This window comes from Ochotona princeps, chromosome 23, assembly GCF_030435755.1.
Source record: "Ochotona princeps isolate mOchPri1 chromosome 23, mOchPri1.hap1, whole genome shotgun sequence".
In the NCBI taxonomy this organism is placed as follows: domain Eukaryota; kingdom Metazoa; phylum Chordata; class Mammalia; order Lagomorpha; family Ochotonidae; genus Ochotona; species Ochotona princeps.
In genome coordinates this window covers 20164805-20189634 of record NC_080854.1, presented here as the reverse complement: position 1 = coordinate 20189634, position 24830 = coordinate 20164805, and the positions used below count along the sequence as shown (strand labels likewise).

Below are 24830 nucleotides of genomic sequence, written 5' to 3'. Positions count from 1 at the left end.
ACCTTCCACGAGCATCCGTATCCACAGCTGTTGCAGGCACCCAACTACTCTGTCCTTACATTGAGGCAAGCCATGATCTCCTCTGTGAAGAGCTGAGTTTTTCTGAGGCCTGGTTGTCATTTTCCAACAGCCACAGTATCAGTGAAGACTCACATACAAAACTAAATCAGTGACAGGCTCCTGGGGTGGTTGGGACTGGTCAGACTCACCTCTCAAGCTTGCACCAGCCTGCACAGCTCCAAGTGGCATGCCTGGTTCCTTGTGGGTTCTGACTGGGAGCAGGGACTTGTCACACAATGGCGACCGATCAGCTCAAGATAACCCACGCCAGTTACCATCAGCTTAATTATCTACTAAAAGGTGTACTAAGAAAATTGAATTGCTTCACTTACTAATATTTCTTAAGAGCTCTGTTGGAAGCTTAGCTAGCTTTCATCTTTCAAAACTCACAAAATCTGTAAAACGGTGCGTGACATAGAATTTGAAAGTTCTAACAGCAGATACAAAGCCTTCAGAATGGATACTTAAAATGCTGTCCAGGGCAGGCATCTGGGACAATGATTAAAATGTTGCATGTGGCACTTTCATCCCACACTGTGGCACCTGGTTTGAGCCCTGGCTCTACCTCCACTCCAGCTTCCTGCTAACAGACACGCTGGGAAGTGGCAGAGTACGCGGGAGGCTGCCGTCCAGAGGAGAGAATGGGTGAAGCTCTTGGCTCTGCCCTGGCCCAGCTCTGGATGTGTAGCCCTTTGGGGTGAGACCAGCAGATGGAAGACCCCTACCTATTCCCCTCTGCCTTTCGCTTGAATTTTCCTGAGTGATGCCTACACCATAGTAATTAGGTATATTCAGTTCGAAGGACTAAGTATATGTAGTTTCAGTCCTTTAAGAAAAATAGTACATTAACTTTTTTTTTTTTTTGGAAATCAAGAAAGAAGTACACACACCTTGACCTTTTAATTTAGGGTTATTTTTTGATGGGGCTGGGTCCCACTGAGGCCAGGAATCGACAGCGCAGCAGGGGCCTGGCGGCGTCCTCTGCTGCTCCCAGGAGTGGGTCACACACAGAGCCAGGATTCATCCCAGGCCTAACTCACTGTGCACATGCCGAACCCCTCAGACTTTCTGTATGAGAAAGTTTAAAAAAAGTGGAACCAGCTTTTTAAAGTTGAGCTAATTTACTACTTTCTTCAGAGACCAGCAGCACAATATTATCATCTCTGCTTTACAGTGTCTGTGAGGACCAATTACATTGTTTAATGACATATGGTAAAAGGTAATGCGGATAATGGCATAGAGAAAAATGTGCTTAAAGGAAAAAAAATCTGAAACAAATCTATTTCTTAATATGAGACTTTTTAACCATATTTTTCCAACTATAATAGACTCCAGGTTTGAAAACATAGAATTTATTTCTTCAGAACTGGCAATTTCCCCTGTGGTTTTTTTTCTTCCCACTAGGTGGCTGGAGGTAATCCTCACTGATCAGATCAGTTTATGCCTGGGACCAAGTAACTATCGGAACAAGTCACTACTGTCGCATCATCACTGTTTGTGATTTACCACCTTCAAATTCACAGCTGCTCTAAGTACAGATTCATACCTCACTCTATTTATAACAATGACTTTAGCTTAGAAATGAAATATAAAAGGTGTTACATTAAAATCTTAGGACCGGCATGGTAGCCTAACAGCTAAAGTCCTCACCCTAAACTCGCTGGGATCCCATATGGGCGCCGGTTCTAATCCCGGCAGCTCCACTTCCCATCCAGCTCCCTGCTTGTGGCCTGGGAAAGCAACAGAGGATGGCTCAAGCCTTGGCACCCTGTACCTGCGTGAGAGACCTGAAAGAAGTTCCTGGTTCCTGGCCTCGAATCGGTGCAGCTCCAGCCATTGTAGCCACTTGGGGAGTGAACCATGGGACAGAAGATCCTCCTCTCAGTCTCTCCTCCCCTCTGTATATTTGACTTTGCAATAAAACAAACAAACAAACAAAAACACCTAAAGACTAAGAAAGTGTGAGGAGTTGGAGTGGCTGCTCTGCATGTTACTGAGCAGCATGTCGGCCTGTGGCACCTCAGTCACCTTCCGAGGAAGTTCCACGTGTCACATCAGCTTGGCATGCTTCAATCAAGGGTCCAGCTAGGTTTTCAAATAAAACACAAGTTAAGAATTTTCCGTACATTTTATTAACAACGTATCCTTTTGATAAGATTATGCTTTAGGAGGCCTTTAATGCCCTTGACATAAACTGTACACATTATACAAAAAACAACGAAAACCACCACAACAACAACAAAAAAAATCAAGGTGAGCTAAACCATGTGGGGACAAGTCTTATTTAAATTATACACAACTCAATGAAATATTCTTACAGAAAATATAGAAATACTTTTTCTTTCTATGTTACAGTTATACAATATAAATCAGATTTCAATATCTGTTCAGTGACCTACAAATATCAGAACCTCCAAATATGTAGCAGCGTATTACTAAATAAAAAAGAACAAAATCCTGTGTTAGAGAACAGTAAGTCTGAGATCTTGTTCTGTTCCATAATCCTTCACCACTTTTCAAAGCAATTTACACCAGTTGTTTCACAATGCAGCTTTCGGGTTTCTGACAGGCCGATAACGGAACACTTCTCACCTATTATCTATGAGTCTGTTCACTCTCTCTATATACCCCCACAACTTTGCAGTTTGTGCTAAATCAACCTAGTTATATGGCAAAACTGTTAGGTTGGCTTTTTTTTGGCATAAATTATGTTTCTCAAATTAAATATTTTATAAAGAAAGTCAAACAAAATGTGCAATTTGTGCATGCTGTGGCACAGCTGGCCACCTCCATTACAACATACTCCAGCGGGGGAGGGGCTCTACATTCTGTGAATCAGGATAAACCTAGTAGGAGGGAAGATTACCCTGGGAACCTGGAACTAAAAGAAAAGGAAGAACGTTTCGAGAAAAATTCTCACAGATTTCTATGTTCTCTGATAAAGTACGGCTATTAAATTTCACCAGTAGGTTTCATAACAAAATTCTCACTACAGTGATACTCTTGAAAATTAAGATGGTAACAATATATATTGTGAATGTCAAGAAAATGGGAATCTTTCTTTACTTACATTTTGGAAAATGACACGTTTGTTTATTCCAAATAGTCCTTCTCATAAAAATTCCTCAATTCTCCTGTGCTCTCTCCCCTGTGATAACAGATGGTCAATCTGCGGCAAACTGGAAGCACAGGACTAAAGGGGAGAACAGCTCACTTCCAAAAACATCTCCCAAAGTAGTTACAAAACTCACCTCACGCAGAATTAGCACCTCACTCCTATCATGCAAAAATAGTTGCAGTTGTAATTTGAATAACAGACAATTTGGTTTTTATTGCTTAAAGATCTGTGCTTTACCATGGGGATAAAAGGCATCCTCTGAATGGAATGAAATAAAATTTTATATAAATAGCAGTAGATAAATGTAAATAAATTGCATTGACATCTTGTTATGGAACACCTTGCCTTTGTGACATGCCCTGTAAGACTCAGCTTTAATGATCTCAAGCTCCAGAGAGAAAGAGCTGGAAACTACTAAAGCTGCTGCTTTGAAGGGATCTGCAAGCATCATTGTGTTATCAGATCTGTGCACTTCCTACGGGCCTCCTTAATGTCAACATTTTACAGAAAGTTCTTCTTAGAAAACTTTCTTTAGGGAGAATAGGCTTCCCCCACTCACTCAAATTTACCTAAGAATAAATAGGAAATAAAGCACAATAAATTGTAGACCATATTTAATTACAAATATTAAATTTCTAATTTCCATTATTTATATTTACTTCATTTGTGAAGCTGAAATCTGCTTTTGCAAAAAACAAAATTGAATTAGAAATGACAATTTACAATTAGAAATTCACAGTTTACGGCAAGTGCGACTGCCCAGACTCCTTCAAATTATTAGCAATGTGACAAATTTAAATGGACTAAGATTAATTCTAAAATAGTGAAAAACTATTGACATTATTTTGGTATTCTATAATCTGGAAATATCTATTATTTATAGAAGATTTTCTCAATGATTTCTGTTACCACTGATACCATTCCTAATCTTTTTCACTACAATTTAGTATTTTTAAACATCTAAGTTAATCACTTGGCACTGCATATATTTTTCATCATAAAAGTCTACTTTTATACAAACAAGTACTCAAAGGAAACTTATCGGACCTGTCTGTGAAACCATGGATAAACCAAACAGCACTATGAGTGTAGACATCTTTTTCTTACTATCCTAGTAACGACAAGCTCTGATTATTTCCCCAAAGTAAGTGCTGTACAGGCAGACATGAAAACATGAAGACATAACACATCTTACAAAATAACAGTCCAAAAACTGTTCAGCCTAATAGTAATTAAGCCTTAATTGCAGGATGGATGACCAAGGGGGAAGGGAGGGTACAGAAATGGGGACGGTTGAACGCAACAACAAAAATCACTGTTAATTTTTAAGGGGTTAAACCCCAGATTTCTTTTTAGACTCTATGTTAACTGAGGTAGTGTTTAAAATGAATGTCTAAAATATTAATCTTATTTCTGAATAAGATTACTACATTGCTTCCTTTGGAGTTTGCAACCACTATTTGGTCTAGTATTTCTGACATTTGGTTCTCCGGAAAAGGCAGTTTGATTATCCAAGACCAAAGACCAACATGACAGGCAACGTTCTTACAAGTACTGCTGACACCTAAACAAACACTTGGGTTCAGTGATAAAGTTAAAAAATTATTTTATCTTCACTGGATTTTATGAGAGAAAATCTGAGAAACTGCTTGTTAACCTAAGCAGCAGCCTACAGCCCTTATCTGCTTTGTTTAGAATGTAAGTCGCTACACAGTGCACGTAAGAACGCAGAGGTGTTAGGGAGTGAGATGAAATGCATCCTCCCACGTGGAACTTTCAGTGCCAGCAAAATCAAGAAGAAAAAGTATCTCTGATTTTTTTTTCCTTTAAAGTTCACAGGGTTCTTTACAGAAATCTCAAAGAGCAAGCCTATTACAAAAAACGTCCATATGTAATGGGAAAATAGTAACCAATGCCTGTGTCTGAGCAGATGTGTACTTTATGCAAAAATGGCATAAACAAATGAATCTAAAAAGCGCCCTAATCAGTCCAGCTGGATCTTTTTCTGCTTATACTTACATATGTAGATAGACAGATAGGTCTCAAAAAGATATTCCTTTCATTTACAAGCATTCTAAAGATGGCCATGCTGTCTTATATACAAATTTGCATATATGTTTAATTCCTGTAATGACTTCCAAATATCTTTATACATATACAAATTAAACAAAATCTTGCTGTTATCAACTTGACAAACGTGATAAAGGCAACTACTGAACTCCAACTCACCTGCCACTGCTTCCAGCTTGTGCAAAACAAGAACACGGACAGAAACGTTAAATTACTGCTGCTGTAGAATTTGGTACTTAAGGCTTTTCACTACAATTTTTAATCTCACTGATATTTCACTAATGATTTCTTAAAAGGAAATATGGCTCTTATTTTCCCACGGAATGTGTACACTGTAAGATAACTTAGCTCTTCCTCAGGAGACCCAAAGTGTTATTTAATGCTTTCTTTTGCTTTAGGTCTGAATGAAACAACAGTGCTTGTTCAAGTTCTTGTTTACAATGACAACTTGGGAAGCTGATGGAAACAGAAGTCCAGTGAAAACACATGCTTGCTATAAACGGGGAAGATTTGCAATCCAATTAGAACATGATGTTCTGATTTCAGTCAGAAACTGTAGTGAAAAACCTCAATTGGTTCAAATACCCTAGAACAACCCACTGCAAACAAACTGAAAAGACAGAAACCAAGTCAAGAATAATTATGCAAGTGTAATAAAAAAATTAATAACTTAAATGTCCCAGGTTGTTGAGGTTCTTCTTTAACTTTGAGGTTGCAAACCTCTGAAGTAGTGTTAGAAACCTTACAGGAGAGTGGGGAGGGCCAAAGTTCCCCTCTGTAACCGGCAGTTACAGCACACCCCACTGTAGTAAGAGGATGCGGCCTTCAAGACACTGACTCCCGGTTGCCTCGAATGAGTCAACAAACTAGACATCCTGACAGTTACTCTAAGAAGCGGATTCTGAAATGACTGTGTGAAGGGTGCTTCCGCATATCCTATCACTGTTCCACTACTTTAGTTTTCAAATGGAAAGATAGAAAATCCGTGAAGATGTTCAGTGCTCGGCTCTTGCATACAATGGTAAGTGGAACTCTTCCCACTGGTCAAGGCCTGCGAGCGCTTCCCAGGGCCCGACAGGGGAGAGGGAAGCTGTTTGGTTAGGGATGTCAGCAGTTCCAACTGTTCGTGTACCAGTAACTGCTGAACAGTGTACAGAAGATACTCCCGTCAGCTGCCCAGTCAGCATGTTATGAGGCGTTTAGGAAATCCACAAGTATGAATCTATAGAGTCTGTTTCTATATACATCATAAATATGAGGTCACGATTCAGCAGATGTATCAAGTACAGGTTGCTTTGGTGGGATTGCCAACACAGCCTCTGCTTCTTCATGCATCTGGCAAAGACACGGGCCACCGTTAGGAACTTCAGGAAAACAGTAGACACTACAGATACAACCTCTTCTTTAATTCGAACCAATATTCTCAAAAGACAAGCTGTAGAAGTATGAATCCTGCTTACCTGTAAAAACTGTACATCTTGAAATAATTCTTGTATGAACCTCCGACACGGAAGTCTAAACGTGCAGTGTGACAGCAAATGGGAAACCTCAGAGTAAAGGCATATGTCATCAAAGGTCTGAGGATACTTCTCCTTAATTCTAAAATGGAAGATAACACTATGGTGTAACTAAAAACGTTCAACATGATTTGCCTATTCCTCCAAAGTATCATTTTCAAGGCAGTTTTCCCCTGAAATACTGATTAGAGAGCATATCTGAGGTGATACCTTAAGAATAAAAAACCTAAATCTCCCTTTACAGTACATTTAAATTACAGGTCCTAAAGCTTTTGTTCTTTAAGGTGATCAAGACTTGATAATCCCATAAAGTCAAAATTATTCTTTATCACTGGCATGAGAAAAATATATCAGCTTAGGATGACTTACATATAGTTAAAATAAAGTTTAAAGATAGAAATGTATTTTAAAGTAACACAAAGCTATTAATATCATTGTTAGGCTGGTTTTTATCTTCTAGCATTTCAAACACTGACATGCAGATAAGAAACACCTGAGTCAGCACAGAGAGTGGAGGGTCGTGGTGTGAAGGAAGGTGAGGGCCTGGCAAGTGCGAGGCAGGGGTGCCGGGGAGGGAGTGGGCGGTGTGTGCAGGGAAGGGGTGCTGGGGGGGCGTGGACTGTGCTGTGTGCAGGGCAGGGGTGCGGGAGAGGGTGTGGGCCTAGTCGTGTGTGGCAGGAGTGCCAGGGAGGGCATGGGCTGTGCGGTGTGCAGGGCAGGGGTGCGGGAGAGGGTGTGGGACTAGTTGTGTGTGGCAGGGGTGCCAGGGAGGGCATGGGCTGTGTTGTGTGCGGGGCAGGGGTGCGGGAGAGGGCGTGGGCCTAGTCGTGTGTGGCAGGGGTTCTAGGGAGGACATGGGCCGTGTGGCGTGCGGGGCAGGGGTGCGGGAGAGGGCGTGGGTCGAGTCGTGTGCGGGCTGCACAGGTGAGGGCTTGCCTCCTACTGCCACACTGCAGTACCACTTCAGGTCCTGCAGCATTTCTGAGAAGCCCTAAGGGGGGCCGGGAGGTGCGTCTCCTTTGAGAACAACTACTGCAAACAGTACAAAGGTGCTGCATATTCAGCATTAATTGTTATAATTCTAGAGAGGTTTAGAGAAACAATGAATAACCTGGAACTTGTAAGAGAACATGGGGTGGATATTCAAGAAAGTGCCATTGGTTTCACATAAGCCCGCTATCCTCAAACTATCAAGGATTTCCAAAAGCCTAGTGTGTGTGTGTATTAGACCTTCAATCATTGCTTTATTAAAAATCAAGAAATTTTCCAAATATTAGCTCACTTTTTAAGAAGTCACTGTGTTATAGATAATATATTTTAATGAAAAATAACTATAATCTGAAAAGAAACTTTTACATTTTTGTAGTTTCTCTAAAATCTGGCTTTACAGAACAGAGTAGCTGGCTGTGATGTCTGCTTTCGCATTCAGTCTGATGCCACAAATCAGTTCAGTTCAAGTTCAGATATAAAGAAAATCTAGCTTCATACAGACACGCAATGCAATATAGAACTATTAACAGAAGCTACTCTAATTTACGAGATGTTTCAAGTATTTTTTCAGCCTAAAAAAAATCAGACCAAGCAAGTAATATTCAGGCACTTGGTTTACTCACGTTAGAAGTCCAGTTTCATGACATTTAGTTGAAACTGAGCTACTCAAATTAACAACTAATCTTAAAACTTCTTTGCGAAGGAGTATACGGCACATTGGTGTATCATCTGGAATTGTTTTAACACCTAAAAAGAACATTACAATGTGACATTAAATATTTTACCTCTTTCACAATATTTATATATGTATATATACATTTTTAAACTTCACCTAAAGATCCAAAATTGCATATGATCCTGTTAATTATTTTAGGAAACAAAACTTTTCAATAACAGTAAGCAGTTAATATGTATTAATGGTTGATACAGGTGCTAAACTGCTCAACTGAAATTGATTTGTCACAGTTTTGATGCAATTTTAAAATATAGTATGGGAGCCACTACCATGGCATAGCAAGTTAATACTCTGCCTGCAGCAGTGGCATCCCATAATTGGGCCCTGGTTGAAGTCCTGGCTGCTCCATTTTCCTAACCAGCTTTCAGCTAAAGACCGGGGGAAGCTGCAGAGGACGGCCCAAGTCCTTGGGTCCCTTAACCCAGTGGGAGACATGGAAGAGGCTCCAGGCTGTTTGCTTCAGACCAGCCCAAATGTTGCAGTCATTTGGGGAGTGAATCAGAAAATGGAAGATCCTGTTTGTTTTTTAAACACACACAGTGTGTATGAAACAAGGGAAGTAGCATAGTCTCATTGCTGTTCCTTGAACGGGATCTGGACTCACCCAGGAGCAGGTCTGTGCTTCTGGTGCTGCCTGCCGAGCCCTCCTGCGACACGCCATCACTGCAGCCAGAGATGCCTGAGAACTTAGAAGGAGCCGCCTCTAATGGGTTGTGGATAGGCTGCTCACACCAGTCAGAATATGGGATATCTTGAAGGTCTAAGGAAAGAAACAAGTACTTCCATTATAGCATCAAAATTCCTTTTGTGGCCCTGCCTACTCTAAAACAGAATAATTCCTGCTTACTTTTCAACAATTACTCCTGATGAAGATTTTCAAAGTACGTTTAGAATACACAGAAAAAGAATGCTAAAGTTGGGAAATTTGTTTAATTCAAAAGATATTTATAAATGAGACTTTATTTTCCCAAGGAACAAAGATACAGGAATAGGTGGTGATTCTAAATATCCAAGTACAGATGTACGTAGGAATACAAGCAAAGGTACTCAGCCAGGGTTGCTTTCAGCAGCGCCGCCCCACCAGTGTGTCCCTCTCTCGGCATGTCAACGCCACCAGAAGTCATTTCAGACACTCCTCCGCTTTCAGTCTCCAGGATCAGACTACACACTGCTCTAGGACTCGCCTTCTCCATCCAGCTAATAGTTACAGAGAGCAGAATCACACATCCTGGCCTGACCTGGCGCTCCGATTGTCCCTCAGGATGAACTTTCCTAGAAACTCCTTTCTCACTGTCCGCCCTGGAGTACCGAAGTCAATGTTCGGTGTGCTTAATGCCGCTTACTGCTCCATCCTGGCACATACACTAGGATTCCAATGAATGAAATCAACAAGTCTTTGCTTATCTTTCTAGGAAGTAACACTGGGCAATCTACAAAAATCAAATCATCTCAGTGCTTTAAGAAGTTGAAATTAGTTAATGGTGAGATAAAGAAAAAAAGCCACGTATTTTTTGAAGTTCAGAAATTCAGACAAATGTTAGCACAACTCTATCTTGCTTTTTTGCTGTGGTATAGTGAGTTAAGCCACTACCTGCAGCACAGACATCTCATATGGGTGCCAGTCAACTTAAACCTTGCCTCCCCACCAGTGTACCTGGCTCCTGTACTCGTGTGGGAGGCCTGGAAGAGGCTCCAGGCTCCTGGCTTTGGCCTGGCCCGGCCCTGGCTGTTTGGGGAGTGAAGCGCAGATGCAAGTTTTTCTCTTTGCCTCTGCCTCTCCCTCCACTCATCTCTGGCTTTTAAATAAAACAAGTAATTGTTTCTTGAAAAAAGTCAGTAGAAAGAAATACATAAAACTAGAATACAACAGGAGCTATCATCAATTGAGAATATTTTTTAAAACATCACTTCCTCATCTCACCTCCAAGCACTTCCTGAGATTCCTATTTACATAACGCTAAACAGAAGCCCGCTTTAATGGAAAAGTAGATGAATAAAAAACATAGTATTGTTTTAAAACTCTGGTGTGTTTAAGAAAATTACATTTCTTTCAAGCACTTAGAAATGCTACTTAAATTAATTTTGATATAGTATAAACTGATCTTTAACCTAAAACTACTGGAACAGGTATTTGAAAATGAAGGACGTACAGCAGCCACTCCTCATCTACACCTGAACCCGCAGCTAGCGTTATATAATACACACACAGGGAATTTCCTACACATATATGCCTAGAATAAAGTTTAACTTATAAAGTAGGCACAGGTAAGTTTTATAGCAATAAAAATGCAATTATCATCCCCTGCTATAAAAATTAGCACTATCATTACTCTTTGGCTTTTAAGTGGTATTACGAGGTTAAACAAACACTACAGAACCATGACAGTCACTGCTGAGACAGCTAAAATGTAGGTATCAAATACAGCTATGAGAAGGAATGACTCATGTTCCTGCAGGACACAGTGAAATTTCATCTAACTACTCAGAACAGTGCACATTTTAAAACTTACCGCTTGCCTAGTCCTAAAATTGTCCATTGAATATTTGTCAACTGCACTTAACTTCACATACCAGTGAAACCATGGATAAGAAACGACATTGTACTCTAAAATGATTTGCCCACATGACTCTCTTCAGGAATGCTGAGAAACCAGCCACAAACGAATGAAACGTCACGGGATCATGGGACAACCCTACACAGGTGAGAGGATCACACTGATTTCTTCAGTAGAGTTGTTTCTTAAACATGTTACAAACTTTTATTTGAGGATCTCTCCTGGCCAGTGACAACTCCTGAATTTTTTTACTTGTTGGAATCACATCTTATTTCTATAAAGATGTATCCAATGTCTTCTTTTCTTTAAGATTTATTTGTTTTTGATTGGAAAGCCAGATTTACAGAGAGAAGGAGAGACAGAGAAAAAGAATTCCCATCCACTGGCTCACTCCCCTAGTGGCCACAATGGCCAGCACTGAGCAGATCCACAGCCAGGAGCTTCTTTCAGATTTCCCATGTGGGTGCAGGGTCTCAAGGCCTTGGGCCATCTTCTACTGCTTTCTACACCACAAGCAGGGAGCTGGATGGGAAGTGGAGCAGTCAGGAAATGAACCTGTGCCCATAGGGGATCCAGGCACTTGCAAGGCGAGGATTAGTCACTGAGCCATCGCGCTGGGCCTCAAATATTTGTTTTCATTTAAAAAAATCATTCCTGGGCCTGGTGCTGTGGCCTTGCGCCTGAAGTCCTCGCCTCGCACGCCTGGGATCCCAGATGGGCATCAGTTCTAATCCCAGTGGCCCTACTTCCCATCCAGCTCCCTGCCTGTGGCCTGGGAAAGCGGTCGAGGACAGCCCAAAGCCTTGGGACCCTGCACCCACATGGGAGACCCAGAGGAGGCTCCTGGCTCCGGATCAGCGCAGCACCAGCCATTGAGGTCACTTAGGGAGTGAGTCACCAGATGGAAAATCTTTCTCTCTGTCTCTCCTCTCTGTATATCTGCTTTTGCAATAAAAATAAGTAAATCTTTTAAAAAAATATCATTCCTGTTTCTAAGCAATGCTCAACAATAATGTTCCTCATCTGGATATAAAAAGCATCTTCATAAACTGGCAGGATAGGGGTAGGTTTGGTGGGTAAGAGCTTGGGGTACTGAACCCTATCAGAGTGTCAGGGCATTCTGGCTTTGCTCCTAACCGCAGCTTCCCACCGATGCACATCCCAGAGGGCAGCCGACCAAGCTTCCCAAGGACAACATTGCCTCTCACGCTGGAACAAAACAATGCATGAACAGTTGTAGAAGTTATCACGACACATAACAAAATGCATTAGATACTTATGTTTTGTTTTCTTGAGCTTTAACTTCAACTATCACCACCAACAGATTACAAAATTTTACAGAAACAGGAATTAGCACAGTAGGTTTAGCTAAGCAGCACCTAAAATCCCAGCAAACCATACATGCTGCAATTTGCTTACTGGCTGCTCTACTTCCAATCCAGCTCCCTGCACCAGCGCTTGGACAAAAGAACACACACGGGAGACCCAGCTGAAGCTCCTGGATTCAGCCTGGCTCTGCTCGGGCCACCGCAGCCATCTGGGGAGTGAACCAGTGGATCGAAGATCTTTCTGTGTCTCTCCCCCTGACTGTACTTCTTTCAAATGAATAAATCTTTAAACAGGAACTACTTTTTAGTTGTCATGGATACTAAGGATGTCTTTTTTACAAAACACAAGACACTACGGCTCCACTACATGAAAAACTAGCAGTCTTGCTCATGTTTTGTTCTGCAATTTAAAAACGCATCTGCTTCTTTATCATCACTTTACTGATAATGCAGGGGAAGAGCTCTATCCACTGATTGGCTCTCCCAGTGTGAGAGCAGCCAGGAGCCCAGAACTGAACCACGGTCTCCAAATGGGTGGCAGGCGCCCAGGAGGCCTTCCCCTGCCGCCTCAAAAGGCACGAGTTAGCAGAAGCCGGGTCAGACACGGAAGAGCTGGAGCTTAACTTAGGCACTGACAAGAGATGTGGGCAACCCCAAACTTTTGACCACTGCAAACGCCCACGTCTCCACATTCTGAACAAACTCTCCAGCTGATCCTGCTGGCGCCCTGGCCATACTCGGGGTTAGCCTCTGCCTGTCCTCCTGGCCTCAGTGGCAACTCCTGCCACAGGTACTCTTTCAGTCTCTCATCAGCAAATCTATGCTCAGCCATTTCTTCCAGTCTTAGTTTTTATTCATTCTCTATAGCACAACTCATTAGAAACTTCTGAAACCTCTTCAACTTGTCTACCTGTCCTTACCCAGCTCGGTGTACTTTATTCTTAATGGCACTTGTTACAAATGCGCTTTTAAGTCTGCATAATGGATTAATCAGTTGATCAATACATTTCTTTCAGGCTTTGGACTAAAGCTTAGAAAGTGCAGAATCAATCCTTTCAATGTGTTCTTTTCCTCCTCACAACTGCTTTCCTTGTGTCTAGATGACACATGGCTTATGTGAGTGTATAACAAATGTCCTGCTGAGTTCATGAACGTCTGTGAAGGTTCAATCAGCTTCCTTGCCCTCCACTCTCCCCACGGTAAGGCAGCACAGGTAAGCTGTTAACAGCTTCAAAAGCTAACGGTTATACCCGTTCTGACGCTCCTCACGCCAGCACTGTGAGGGAATAAACACTGGGCTGGAGCAACGTGGCACAGCACATTACGCTGCTGTCCATAACACTGGCACCCCGTACAGGTGTGGCTTTTGGCTACTCTCTTTCAATCCAGCTGGAAGACAGCAAGACCTGGGGCTCCTGCCATCCACGTGGGAGATACCAAGGAAACTCCTGGCTCTGCTCTGAGCCACCCCCCGCCATCGCGGCTATTTGGGGAACGAAGCAAGCGATGGAAGATCACTTTCTCTCCCTCTTTCTTCTTTCAAATAAATACATTTCAAAATAAAAAAGAAAACACAAACTGCAGGGGAGGGGCTCAGAGGGTGTCCTGCTGGCCATGCGTCTCTGCAGTGAGCCTGCTGCTCCGCTGCAACACTTCCCTGCTGTAAACCACAACTGGATTAGGGAACTGATCAGTCACTAATGACAGATGTAACAGAAAGTATTGTGGGCTGGGCATGAACAACCAGTAAAGCACTGTAAACGGTTTAATCATGGGCAGTACTATAAAGGATGAACTGGAAAAAGCAAAACCACAAGCTGAAAAACTAACAGTTCCTTGAGGAAGGTGCCAAGTGAATTCAGGCACAGCTAGAGGCTGGAGGCACCAGCCACCGCCGCTGGCGGAGGACTTGGGACAGGATGGCTTAAAGTCAGGTGGACTCATCTCAAAGGATGCAATCACTCACCTGAATGACTACAAACTGCACTTAGTTGATGACTGGGCTGAAAGCCGAGGATTTCAATACAGACGCAGTACAGGCAGTTGTCGTCTGTATGCTCCTGCAGGCCGGTGTCCTCTGTACTTTCTAAAATCATAGAAGCATCTGAATGGATTGAATTCATTATTTCCGTAAGACTCATCTGCTGTCGTAGCAAGTGAAAAGAGTTTTTCACAAGACCTCCAGTTCCAGATGGAAGACCTGCATGTAAGAAAACACAAAACACAATCCAATAAAAAATGTCAATGACAGTGTTTTCAAGGTGCCTCAAACTATGAAAAACTTTAAAGGGAAAGCACAGAAGACAACCAAAATTCTATCATTCAAGTCTAATAGAGAAGAAAAAGGAATAATTTGCTTTTAGGTTATGTCAAAACTGAAGTCAACAGATATACTAATATTACTTTAACATGGAGTCTAACAACATAAAATGGGGAGCCAGTGTTGTGGCACAGTGGATTAATCCACTACTTCTGACAAGAGCAATCCATGTTGGAATGCTGGTTCTAATTTTGGCTATATTACTTCCAACTGAGCTCCCTTCTGGGCTTGAAGATCACAGAGAATGGCCCGAAGCAGCCACACTGACTCTGGGATGCAATTCTGAGCTCCTGGTGTTAGCCTGGAACAATCACAGCTGTTGTGGCCATCTGGGAATAAACTTGCAGATGGATGGTTTCTATCTCTTCCTCTCTCTGCCTATCAAACAAAATTTTTTTTTAAAAAAAAGGGAAACTAAAACTATATAATCAAGTATTCCAATTATCCTTAATATTTTCTCAAAGAAAAGTACTAACACCAAGCTAAAGATGTACTAGTTAAAGGAAAATTAAAAAATCAAGGTGCTGGCATGTGGCGTAGGTGGTAACCCCACGGCCTGTGAGGCTAGCCACTCGTGTGTGTGCCAGTTCATGTCCCAGCTACTCCATTCTGATCCAGTTCCCTACTCCTGGCCTGGGAAAAGCAACGGAAGTCTGATCAAGTATTTGGGACCCTGGTTGCCACGTAGGAGACCTAGAAGAAGCTCCCAGCTTTGTCTTGGTCCAGAACTGGCCAATGCAGCTATTCACCAAGTGAACTAGTGGAAAGGAGATCTTTTCTTGGCCTCTTTCAAGTAAATAAATCAATCTTTTTAAAAAGGCAGAATATATGATCCTAACAATTAGTTACACTGAACATCTTTTCCTGTGCTTATCTGCCATTTATCAAGATTCTGAAGCTCTGGAGTGGCTCATGCGCACTGTTCACAGCAGAGGGCGACAGCGCGGGACACACTCTCATCCCTCTCCTCGTCTCTGACAGCTGCTCCGTGGGCCTCTGAGGACTGCTGGGCTACATTTATTCTGAGCTACTTTTTAATGCTGAAACAACTTGGCTTTCTTTTCTTGAGAGGCTGGATGCTTAGTTCAAAATATACTTTTAAAACTTCTACCCACAAAACAATTTTGGTTTAATTTTAAATTGATCCAAATAATTACACTGCTATAATTTTTTGACCCAAGAGTGGGTACACCTGAAGTTTTTAATATCCTCCTACTACAAAGAACAATTTCTTCTCAATGGAAAGAGGAGTCCGGCAAGGACCAAGAGCACTTTACCTCCAGCATCATGGGTAAACATTCTGGAGCCTCGTTCATCTTGTGGAGGTAGATTTTTGGTCTGAAAATAGGGAATATCCTTTACCTAAATTAGATACAAGTCATAGTTAAAGCCTACTATAAAAAGAACTCTATGAATACTGGAAAAATCAAATGAAATATATTTCAAGAAGAATTATTACAGCATATGAACCTACAGTTTGTTGACAGTTACATCTAAAAAATATCCCTAGAAGTTTTCATTGTATACATTGAATTAAATGGCTATTAAAAAGATGACCTCAGTGTTTACTTAAAATGCTTTTAGACACTTGAGTAAGTATGTAATGTTCACTTCTACACACTATCTGGAGCTGCATGGATCTCACATCCCCCTTGTCTCATCCTTTTTTGGGTCAGAGTCAACTCATAAAATGACATCTCCTGTGGATGCTCCTCCCTGTGACAAATAAGATCAAAAATAAAAAACAAAAACCAAAACAACACGCCCCCTCCCAACAAAACACGTTTAGAATAAGTTCAATGTGACAAGTAAGCAAAGTTAGGAATTCACTAAATACCTACAGAGCACACCTTCATAAACATGGTATTTATCAAGCACGGGGCAAGAGAAGGATACCATCACTAGAGTTATTCAACAGGAAAATACAAAGTAGTTAGAAAAGGTGAAATAATTTTCATCTTAAAATATCTTTAAATAAAACTGCCTTAAAAATTCATCCACACCATATTAATTATACACTCTCAGTAATAATGTCAAAAGCAGGACATCAATTCAGAACAAAACAATGTATGGTACTACCTGGAATATATCATTGATGTCCACGGGAAGGGCAAGGCCAATGTAGTCATCTGAACCACCGTACGTAGCACTGGACACCATGGACCTCACCGAGGAGGACCGCTGCAATGTGTTCTGATTAATAGGACTTAACAAATCTTCCTTATCCAATGATGCATAACTTAAAGCTTTCATGAACCTATAACAACATGGAAAAACACACTTGCATTAGTCTCCTGGTTTATAATATTAAACATTTCAAGAAACAATGTATATTTCCTCCTTCAATAAAACACAAGTGAGCTAGTCAAGTACTAACCAGCATCATCTTGTTTACTGGAAATACATTAATACTTCATCAATTGTTAATAGTGAAAGATCACCAGTAATGTTGATTGCTACCAACAACAAATAAAGGTGAAAGAGGCCACTCAGAAAAACTCTCAATAGGCAGAAGTGAAAATAAAAATAGAAACCAACCTCAGAAATCATTAGAGGTATGACCCAAAGGCCATCATGAAGCAGCTAGATTTATCATTTAAATAAGGGTCTCGCTATTAACTATTTAGTTATGCTTATAAAAAATAAGATCAATTACTTATCATTCCTTATATGATAGCTACCTTAATGCTTTTGTTATTAGTGTGAGATTTACATATCAAAGCAAGGCACAATATAATAAAATGGTATCAATATAATCTTACAAGAACCACAGATATTTCCACAATGTACACCCTACAAGGGAGCTGATAACACACAGCATATATTGATATTTCTGCAAAGCACACCTTTCTCAGCTAGATTCTTACTGATGCAAAAAGTAAACTAAAACATTTACTTGACATTTGCATTATATTTACAAAGCACTATACAAAGACCCACATTCTGGGCCCAGCATGGTAGCCTAGTGGCTAAAGTCTTCCCCTTGCATGTGTCGGGATCATATACGTGCAGCGGTTCATGTCCCGGTGACCCGCTTCCCATCCAGCTCCCTGCTTGTGGCCTGGGAAGGTAGTGGAGGACAGCCCAGAGCCTTGAGACCCTGCACCCGCATGGGAGACCAGGAGGCATCTCCTGGCTCCTGGCTTTGCATTGGCTCAGTTCTGGCCATTGGAGCCACCTGGAGAGTGAATCAGCAGATGGAAGATCTTCCCCTCTCTCTCGCTCCTTCTGTGTATCTGATTTTCCAATAGGAGTGAATAAATCTTTAAAAACAGACCCACAATTTTTTGGAAAACAAACTCTTGTAAAATATAACGTAGCCTGACATTAAATTTTAAAATAATCTCATAAAAATGCAAAGCAAATGTTTTATTAACTATTAAGAGAGTAAAAATCACTCATAATCTCCACTAATTTGTACCAAAAACCTCATTTTTAAAAAAGATTTACTTATTTTTATTTGACAGGCAGACTTTACAGAAAGACAAGGAGATACAGAGAGAAAAGCCTAAGTGTTTGTTCACTCAGCTGGGCTGAGCTGAAGCCAGGAGCCAGGAAGGAGTTTCTTCAGTCTCTAATGTGGGTTTAGGGGCCCAAGGATTGGGGCTACCCTCCGCTGCTCTGCCAGGCTACAGGCACAGAGCCAGATCAGAAGTGGAGCAGTCGGGACACAAACCAGGACCCATGTGGGATGGTGGGGCCACAGGGCAGAGGATCTAAGCCATTATGCTGGCCTCATATTTTTTCCCTAAAATTCATTTTATTTTTATTTGAAAGGCATATTTTACAGAGAGAAAGTCTATCAAAAAACGTTTAACTAAGATTTTCTATTTTCATCCAGGAGGTTGTCAAACTGTCCTGCTCTCTCTTCCAAACTCTGTGATTTTCTTTAAACAACTAATGGAGTAGTGGGAATGAGCGACTGCATGATTCGGCTGCCCAACCAGCTGTGGTTCCATTTCTTACATATTCTGCATGCCTGATTTTCCACTGATTCTATTTTGTGTAAAAAAAAAAAATAATTAAAAGTTTCTCTGCTTAAAAGCACTCTTTTAAAAACCACTGGTCCACCCAGTATCCCTAGATGAGGTAACTGGGTCCTAGACACTTCAAAATTTCTTTACAGCACAGATCTGTAACCATGAGCTATTGATAGGGGTTTCTGGCTTTGCTTTGGGTTATTAACAGTGCCAACGCCAGTGAGCTCCAAGTAGACAGGACATTATCAAGTAACTCACTAAATTCTACAACCGAAACATAACCCATTACTGGCCAATGGGAAAGCCCTCTACTCACTACGGGAAGATTGTTCAATGTTATTAGAACTCAATGCAGAAGCCAGTTGGATTACTTTAACCATGACGATGGTAATCCTAAAGGTTGAGTCACTAAATGCTTCATATTGCCAGACATTCTTCTATACACTTCACATATAATTAAGCCTTTTAAATTAATATAAATAAGTAATGCAAAACTAAGCAAGGCTGTTTAGAAACATTTGCCCCTATAACAGAAAAAAAGTTATCAAGATTTCTGCAACAAGATTGAGGATCTTTTAAAGGTAAAATATGCACTGATCACTGTTACCAGGCTGATAACCTAAACGCAGCACAGAAATTCCTGCTAAATCCTGAGAACCAAGCACATTCAGTGATTATTCGGTTCCTATGTAATAAAACACAGGTACTTCTGAGAAACTGAAAATTGACATTTTCTGTTATCCTAAAAAAAAAAAAAAAAGCAGCAGCAGAAGAGGCCAGTTTCTGGCGCCTTAGATCGACCTACCTGAAAAGGTTGTTTGTTATTGTAGGTCTTAAGCTCCTGATTCCCCCGACATGCTTCTTTTTAAAATCGATCCTTGCAGAAGCGAGAAATAAATAAAAAAACAGCTTGTGACTGGTGTGTCTTTCTAAAGCAGTCATGGCTTACTCTCAGGACCTAAAGGAGTTTTGTTTCCCCCCTCGCAGCTGCAAGAATCCATTTCAAATCATATCGGGTAACAAGGAGCTTATAGCCTACCAGAGTGAACAACTGTAATAGGTCAGTTCTGAGCCTTATTCAACCTAAAGCCAGGCTAATGCTTTGTTTCAACTTGCTAAAATGCAAACATTATTGTCCATTTCCAAACATCTCCTTGCTCACCTGCTTGGTGTTAATCTGGACTCAAAACTGTTGGCTTTCATGGTGATGGTGTCAGTGAACAGCACGTCTTTCGCTGGAGATGCCAAAGCTTCAGAATGGGATAATGATGGATGCATCCTCTGTTGCTGTAGTCTTTTCAGTGTAGCATAGCCAAAGGCATCTCTAGAACTTGTGTAGCTAAAGTTACAATCTGCTAGACTTTTAATTGTAGCAATTGAGGGTGCTTTAAGGGACTGTGCTCTTCTGGGAAGCGTATGACAAGAACCTGGAGGCACCAGGGACACGGAGTTGGACTTGGAGAGAGACAGATGGTTAGTCTGTGGTGTCAGATAGTGACTTGTCTTAACAGTTTTGGTACTTACCACAGTACTCATACTCCCACAGTCTGTGTCCACAGTGGTGGCATCTACACCTACTGTCTCTCGAGAAGGACTAGAACTCATGGAACTAATGCCACTTGTTGTAGTGTCTGTATTAAAACTTTGGCTCCGTATCTTCATGTGTGAGCTCGTTGAACTTTCTACAACTAACCTTTCTCGGCTTGTGTTTTCCCTGTGGTTTTCTGTGCCAAAACTCTTGGTAAACTTTAAGTCGTTTTCTCCGATACTTGGCGTACTACCAGTGTCTTCCACGTGCTTATTCCCAACAAATGAAGTCTCTAATTGTAATGTTTTCTGCACTGTGGACACAGGTGTGAAATCATCACTGTGATTAAAGTCCACACTGGGCTCCGTAAGTGTCCTGATTCGTCTGTTGCTTGTCTTGTTTTCAGATGACAGTTTCCCTCCTTTCGGATCGCTGCTACTGCGATGTTTTTTATTAGGCAAAGTAAGTGAATTTAAGATACGATTCTTGACAAGCTTACTAGAAGCAAAGAAAGGGAACGAGTTTTTATCCTTTATGGGTCCAGGTCGGTCATAAAACGACGGCTCTGCATCCTCATTGATGTCAAGGAAGAATGTGCTAGTAGAGCTGCTGCCAAATCGGTCATCCTCCAGGGTGAACATACCTGCGAGCAAAGGGTAGACGAGAGAAGCACACCGTGTAAGTGCAAATTCATGGGAACGACTTGTGACATGTTTTAGGAAAATTAATAAGAAATAATAATCTGTAGAAAAAAAATTAAAGATAAAGGGTTAGGTCACTGTGCCAGATGAAAAGGGTTTCTTAAAACACACAACTTGGATTTAAAGAAAATGTAATATCACATCATTATGAAGAGCTCCTATTATTTACAATAAAAATTACAGGACTCATGGTGACACATTTTATAGGGACTTTAATTCTGTGAATATTTAGGATGGCATTAAAGAGAAAAAGCAGATTTGGCCAACCACAGACTTAAATTAAGAAAAAACTACATCTCTACTGAACAGACTTTTTCTCATCTCTTATCATTACTCCTTAAATAGAATACTAAACCTATTTATATCAAATGTACATATTATACACTATAAATAATCCAGAGATGATTTAAGTACATACACATAGGAGGATATTCATTAGTTACATACAAATACTATGCCATTTTATGAAAGGATTTTTGAGTATCACTGGATTCTGGTGTCCATGGGGTTCATGGAAGCAGGCCACCAATGGATTCTGGTGGACAACAAACAAGTAAGTCATGACCCTTTAAATTCTTGTTTAAGATAATGTCTGGGGTGGGAGTCTAACCTACTAGTCCTGATAATTACAACCGCCCTGCAGCATTGCAGAGCACCTGCATTCCACAGTCAGCTCTGGTCCCGACTCCAGCGAGCTGCCAACACAGGCGCTGAGAGGGAGCAAGGATGGCTCAGGCACATTCCTGCCATCCTGGGAGATCTGGACTCAGCTCCTGGCTGCTAGCTTCAGCCTCCCCCAGGGCACGCCACTATGGGCATCGGGGAGGGAGCCAGCTGATAGGCACTCTCTGTGCCACTTAAATAACTTAAGTATATTATTTGTTTTCCATTTTGCCTGGTACTACAAAATTCATCCACATTTAGTGCCTAGCTCTAACAGAACAATGAACCCAGGTACCTAATGACAGCTATGGGACTTTACTGTTTTGATTTCTCAACTTTTCTGTTGAATAAATATAAACTACTTCATACATCTTTTAAGAGAAGATAAATCCTCAACAAACCTACATAGTTAATTATATTTCTACAATTTTTCAGTTCTAAGATGTACACTTATCAAGTTTAATTTTTCTAAAAATTAGAACGTGTTTTGCAATCAGTATTATGATCTAGCCTATCTGGTAACTATTCCTTTTTTTCTGGTGTTACATAAAACATCAGTGTATCTTGTAAGTCATGCCATCTTAGATTTGGTGACATATAGCCTCATGAATGCCACATTATCTTCTTCAAAAGAACTGTCTTGAACAGTTCCAGACCTCTGGACATACTATAGGGCAGTGGTTATCAAAACAGCGTGGTACTGGCACAAAGATAGAGAGGAAGACCAATGGAGCAGAATAGAAACGCCAGAAGGAAACCCACACAGATACAGCCAAATAATCTTTGACAAAAAGACAAACGACAACCCAGGCAAATGGGAAGGTCTGTTCAATAAATGCTGTTGGGACAACTGGTTGATAGCCTGCAGAAACAAAAAAATAGATCCACATCTCTCACCATACACTAAGATCAGATCTAAATGGATAACAGATCTAAACCTACATCCAGAAACCTTCAAACTTTTGGAAGAAAATGTTGGAAACACACTGGAACACTTAGGGGTAGGCCCTCACTTCCTAAAAAAGACTCCAGATGCAGTAGAAATCAAGACCAAAATAAACAATTGGGACCTCATCAAACTAAGAAGCTTCTGTACAGCTAGAGAAACAATCAACAAAGTAAAAAGGCAACCCACAGAATGGGAGAAGATCTTCGCACACGACATAGGTGATAGAGGGCTAATATCCAGAATATACAAAGAGCTACAAAACAACCAAAATGTCAAAACAAGCAACCCACTCAAGAAATGGGCACGGGAAATGGGCAGACACTTCACAAAGGAACAAACCCAAATGGCAAATAAACATATGAAAAAATGCTCAAGTTCCCTGGCAATAAGGGAAATCCAAATTAAAACATCAATGAGGTACCACCTAACGCCAGTAAGACTGGCCCACATGAATAAAAGCACCAACGACACTTGTTGGCGAGGTTGCGGGGAAAAGGGAACCCTACTCCACTGCTGGTGGGGCTGCAGGCTGGTACAGCCTCTATGGAAATCAGTATGGAGAATATTCAAACAACTCAAATTCAACATACCGTATGATCCAGCAATAGCACTCCTAGGAATATATCCAGAACACTTGTTTTATGAGAAACCAACATGCACTCCTATGTTCATAGCAGCACAATCAGTAATTGCAAAAACATGGAAACAACCAAAATGCCCATCAACAGAGGATTGGATAAGAAAGCTATGGTTCATCTACTCCATGGAATACTACTCAGCTATTAAAAAAAACAAAATGCAGTTCTTTGTGGCCAAATGGGCCAAACTGGAAACCATAATGCTAAGGGAAATGAGCCAATCCCAAAAGGTTAAATACCACATGTTTGCCTTAATTTAAGATGATATGATGTTATGTATAACATGTTATGTTTTGAATGTTATATGTTGTGTATAAACTAAAATTGAAGTATAGGTGAGGTGGTCACAGAAGGTGGCTGGGAACCCGCATTTACTTTTAACATATTGGTTACTCATTACTATGTCAATTAATTCCATAATGATGTAAATTTTTGCTGATGGTATGTTGGAGCTTTCAATTGACTGGGATGATACTCTGCTGGCTCTGTCATCAGACCAGAGAGGGTATACCTAAGAAGCCGTTGAACTTGACGGACAATAAGATGCTGGACTCTATGTTTGGTATACGCTTGCAATGGGGAAATCTCAACTGAACTTGAGCTGTGGTTATGCAATAAGGTGGAGGAATCCACCATGGTGGGAGGGTTTGGGGAGGGGTGGGGAGAACCCAAGTATCTATGTAACTGTGTCACATAATACAATGTAATTACTGAAGTTAAATAATAAACAATTAAAAAAAAAAAAAAAAAAAAAAAAAAAAAAAGATGCTGGACTCTATGTTTGGTATACGCTTGCAATGGGGAAATCTCAACTGAACTTGAGCTGTGGTTATGCAACAAGGTGGAGGAATCCACCATGGTGGGAGGGTTTGGGGAGGGGTGGGGAGAACCCAAGTATCTATGTAATTGTGTCACATAATACAATGTAATTACTGAAGTTAAACAATAAATAATTAAAAAAAAAAAGGAAAAAAAAAAAAACTGTCTTAAAATACATGTACCTAATAGCACTTAACACAGAACTTAAAACCACAAATTGTTTGATACATATTTATGATAGTCTGCATTTCAGTAATTCTGCTATTTTTTTTAAGATTTATTTATTTTTATTGGAAAGGCAGATATATAGAGAAGGAGAGACTGAGAGGAAGATCTTCCGTCCGATGGTTCACTCCCCAAATGGCTGCAACAGCTGGAGCTGAGCCTATCCGGAGCCCGGAGCCAGCAACCAGGAACTTCTTCCAGGTCTCTCGGGTGCAGGGTCCCAAGGCTTTGGGCTGTCCTCGACTGTATTCCCAGGCCACAAGCAGGGAGCTGGATGGGAAGCAGGGCTGCCAGGATTAGAACCGACACTAATATGGGATCCCGGCAACATGTTTAAGGTGAGGACTTTAGCTGCTATGCTATAATGCCGGGCCCCAATCCTGCTATTTTATAATTTAGCTTTTACTCTAAAAAATTAAGACATGAAGTTTTTAAAAATTCAGTGTGGTTCAACAATCTCCACACTTGAAAAATGACTAAGAAATTAAGTAAACAAATGAGGAACTATTTGTCAGCCCTGCTTTTCTGAAAACAAAACAAAACAAAAAGAGCTGTATCTTGTGGTAGAGGGTTTTTTTTTTTTTTTTTTTTTTTAAAGATTTATTCATTTTATTACAGCCAGATATATACAGA

The 24830-nt window shown here is 40.9% G+C and overlaps 1 protein-coding gene across 2 annotated transcripts in view; it reads right to left on the bottom strand.

Moving 5' to 3' along the window:
• Positions 1–2173: 2173 nt before the first annotated feature.
• The window catches only part of RICTOR (RPTOR independent companion of MTOR complex 2), a 104952-nt gene continuing 82295 nt past the window's right edge, over positions 2174–24830 (bottom strand). Inside the window, exons 31-39 of one of the 2 annotated variants that reach the window (XM_058680208.1) lie at positions 19837–20845; positions 19480–19551; positions 16774–16951; positions 15972–16056; positions 14341–14574; positions 9096–9251; positions 8379–8502; positions 6709–6847; positions 2174–6583 (exon numbers count right to left, since the gene is read on the bottom strand). In XM_058680208.1, coding sequence (XP_058536191.1) covers positions 6509–6583; positions 6709–6847; positions 8379–8502; positions 9096–9251; positions 14341–14574; positions 15972–16056; positions 16774–16951; positions 19480–19551; positions 19837–20845 — 2072 coding nt within the window. In that variant the 3' untranslated portion in view covers positions 2174–6508. The remainder of the gene's footprint in view (positions 6584–6708; positions 6848–8378; positions 8503–9095; positions 9252–14340; positions 14575–15971; positions 16057–16773; positions 16952–19479; positions 19552–19836; positions 20846–24830) is intronic. The other variant, XM_058680209.1, reaches the window with a different exon arrangement.